The sequence below is a fragment of the Gekko japonicus genome, unplaced genomic scaffold, assembly GCF_001447785.1.
Source record: "Gekko japonicus isolate JY-2015 unplaced genomic scaffold, Gekko_japonicus_V1.1 scaffold513, whole genome shotgun sequence".
Lineage (NCBI taxonomy): Eukaryota > Metazoa > Chordata > Lepidosauria > Squamata > Gekkonidae > Gekko > Gekko japonicus.
In genome coordinates, this window is record NW_015171519.1 from 948,179 (window position 1) to 950,698 (window position 2,520).

General features: G+C 49.9%; 1 protein-coding gene across 1 annotated transcript in view; it reads left to right on the plus strand.

Annotated features, from left to right (window-relative positions):
• UBN1 (ubinuclein 1) overlaps nucleotides 1-2,520 on the plus strand; it is a 33,208-nt gene that overhangs the window by 16,327 nt on the left and 14,361 nt on the right. The window contains exons 8-9 of the mRNA XM_015419416.1: nucleotides 899-969; nucleotides 1,384-1,513. Of these exons, the coding sequence (XP_015274902.1) occupies nucleotides 899-969; nucleotides 1,384-1,513 (201 nt within the window). The remainder of the gene's footprint in view (nucleotides 1-898; nucleotides 970-1,383; nucleotides 1,514-2,520) is intronic.

Consider the following 2,520-nt stretch of genomic DNA (forward strand, 5'->3'; position numbering starts at 1 on the left):
GGGGCTTCGTCATGTGCCCCGCCCCCCTGTACCTCACTCAGGGGAACTGCGATCCCCTGCGATCTCCCCCGAAATGACCTCTGCATACACACACGGACACACACACTGGGGACACAAGAGGGAACAAGAGGAATAATGATTAAAAATATACTGAAACGGTGTTGTTTTAATCTGCGCAGCCAGATCTCCATTGGCCAATCAGATGCCCTGCTGGGCAGGACCCCACCCACGTTCTAAAAACATTGGAGGGCGCCAGCAATGGCAACAGTGGGCACCACGGTACCCGCGGGCACAACGTTGGGATCAGTGTTCCCTCTACGCTGAGTCAGTGTGAGCCAGCTCACAGTTCTTTAGCTTCCGGCTCACACGTTTTTGTCTTAGCTCAGGAAGGACGGCCCCAGAGGAAACTAACTGATGTAGTGGCCAAATCAGCTTGCTCACAACTTGAATGCCAGTAAGCTCACCAAGTGGAATTTTTTGCTCACAAGACTCCACAGCTTAGAGTGAGGCATTGGTTGGGATCCCCTGTCCTAGTGGGCGTGGCGACCAGCTTGCCCATGGAAGCGGGGGAGATCATCGGGGCATGAGGGGTCCTTTGGGCTGGACAAGGGGTTATCCTCTGGCGGCATACTCACGTGGAGAATCAACTTTTCTTCATAGGGGCTTTTGAGCTTTCCAAAAGCGTCTGAGCGGCCCCCAGAACCAGATGGAATCACGTTCCTATCACACGGGGCTGCTCTTACCTCTTGAGCATTAGCGGTGCCCGTTTTGTAGGCGATGCGCAGCTCTGCCTTCCCCAGAATGTCTTTGCGTTTTCTTTTTCTCTCCATCCTCCCCCTCCTGCCTCTTGTATCCCTGTTTGGTCGCTGACAATTCTATGTCGTCTCTTACGGCCCAGGCGGCCAGGACTGCAGAAGGCGAAGGGAAGCACAAGTTCTTCACCCAGAACATCAACAACATCTTGTTAGAGTAAGTCCTCTTTCTGAATCCTTCATCACTGAGCATAATCTTTACCCGGGGGGACAGGACCAGTTTTCAGTAGTTTAGGAAATCTTGCTGTAGACGGCGCGGCGGTGAAGTGAATTGAGTACGGTTGCTTTGCTTGGCAAATTATCTGCCTCCTCGCTTATTTAGGAAGCGCCTCCGGCGTTCTAGGCGCCGTATAATTCTTCCATGCAGAACTCATTTGGGAGTCTACCAAGTTCACTGGAGGGATTTTCACGGTAGCGGAGGAGAAGCCAGGACAGACATGATTTTATCTTCTTGACCGGCCAAACATTTTTCAGTGTCTTTACCTTGGATTCTCTCGCGCTAGGGTAGAAGGGTCTGGGCGACTGGGGGGGGGAGTCCATGCTAAAAACATCGTCCTTCTGTTGCTTTCAGCATTGAGCTGCAAACCCAGGAATTGAACAGCCAGATCCGGTCCGGGGTGTACGCTCACCTGGCCTCCTTCCTTCCCTGCAGCAAAGATACCCTGGTCAAACGGGCCCGCAGGCTGTACCTCTACGAGCAGGTGGGGATTTTGGAAGAGCCGTGACATTGGGTGGCACGAGGGATAGCGGCCACGAATAAAGGAAGGGAAATTTTGAGCCCAGAAATGGCAGGAGAAGTCACGGATGTGGTTCCCCGTGGTTTGGTATCTGAAGGAGTGAGCCGTGACTCACGAAAGCTCATCCCCTGGCGCAAATTTGTTAGTCTTTTAAGGTGCTCCTGGACACTTGCTCCTGTTTCCTGCTGCAGACCAAGGCTCCCTCCAAGCTGTGGAGTCTTGTGAGCAAAAGTTCTACTTGGTGAGCTGCTGGCATGAAAGCTGTAAGGGAGCAAATTGGCTACTGCATAAATCAGTTAGCTCTGGAGCCCATCCCTTCCTGAGCCAAGACAAAAATGTGTGAGCTGGAGGCTAAAAAACTGTGAGCTAGCTCACACTGAACTCAGCTTAGAGGGAACACTGCTGCAGACAGGCTAACATGGCTACCCATCTTTTTTTTTCCAAAGACAATTTATTAGGATATATATAAAAAATTCAAACATATATCAAAACATACAGTTATATATCCATCCCTCCTTCCTTCCCCCCCCCCTTTTTCGGCTTCCTACAGTGCTCCAACCTCCAGCCCAATTCTTACATTTTCTCCATACCTCCTTTTCCCCTTATTCCCATCCACAGGTAACCTACCCTTCAGCTGTTATTCTTATACATTTATCTATTTACTACTATCCTTTAATTTTCAGTAGTTCTCAAAGCAAAGCAAATTGTCCTTTACATCCCAGTATTTCTCCAAATAGTCTTTAAAGTCTTTCCAGTCTGCAAAAAATTCTTCTGCTTCCAAACTATTAAGTTTCCTTGTCATTTTATCCATTTACTTGGCTTCCCGTCTTGAGCTGTCTCGTGGTTTTGGGTTAGGGGGGAACTTCAGTATCGATACGCGGACACCCTCGTTGGCCCTGCCGTGAGAGGAAAGGCTGATACAAAGATTCTCCCCTGCAGAGGCTGACCTGGGTTTCTTTCCCTTTACACTG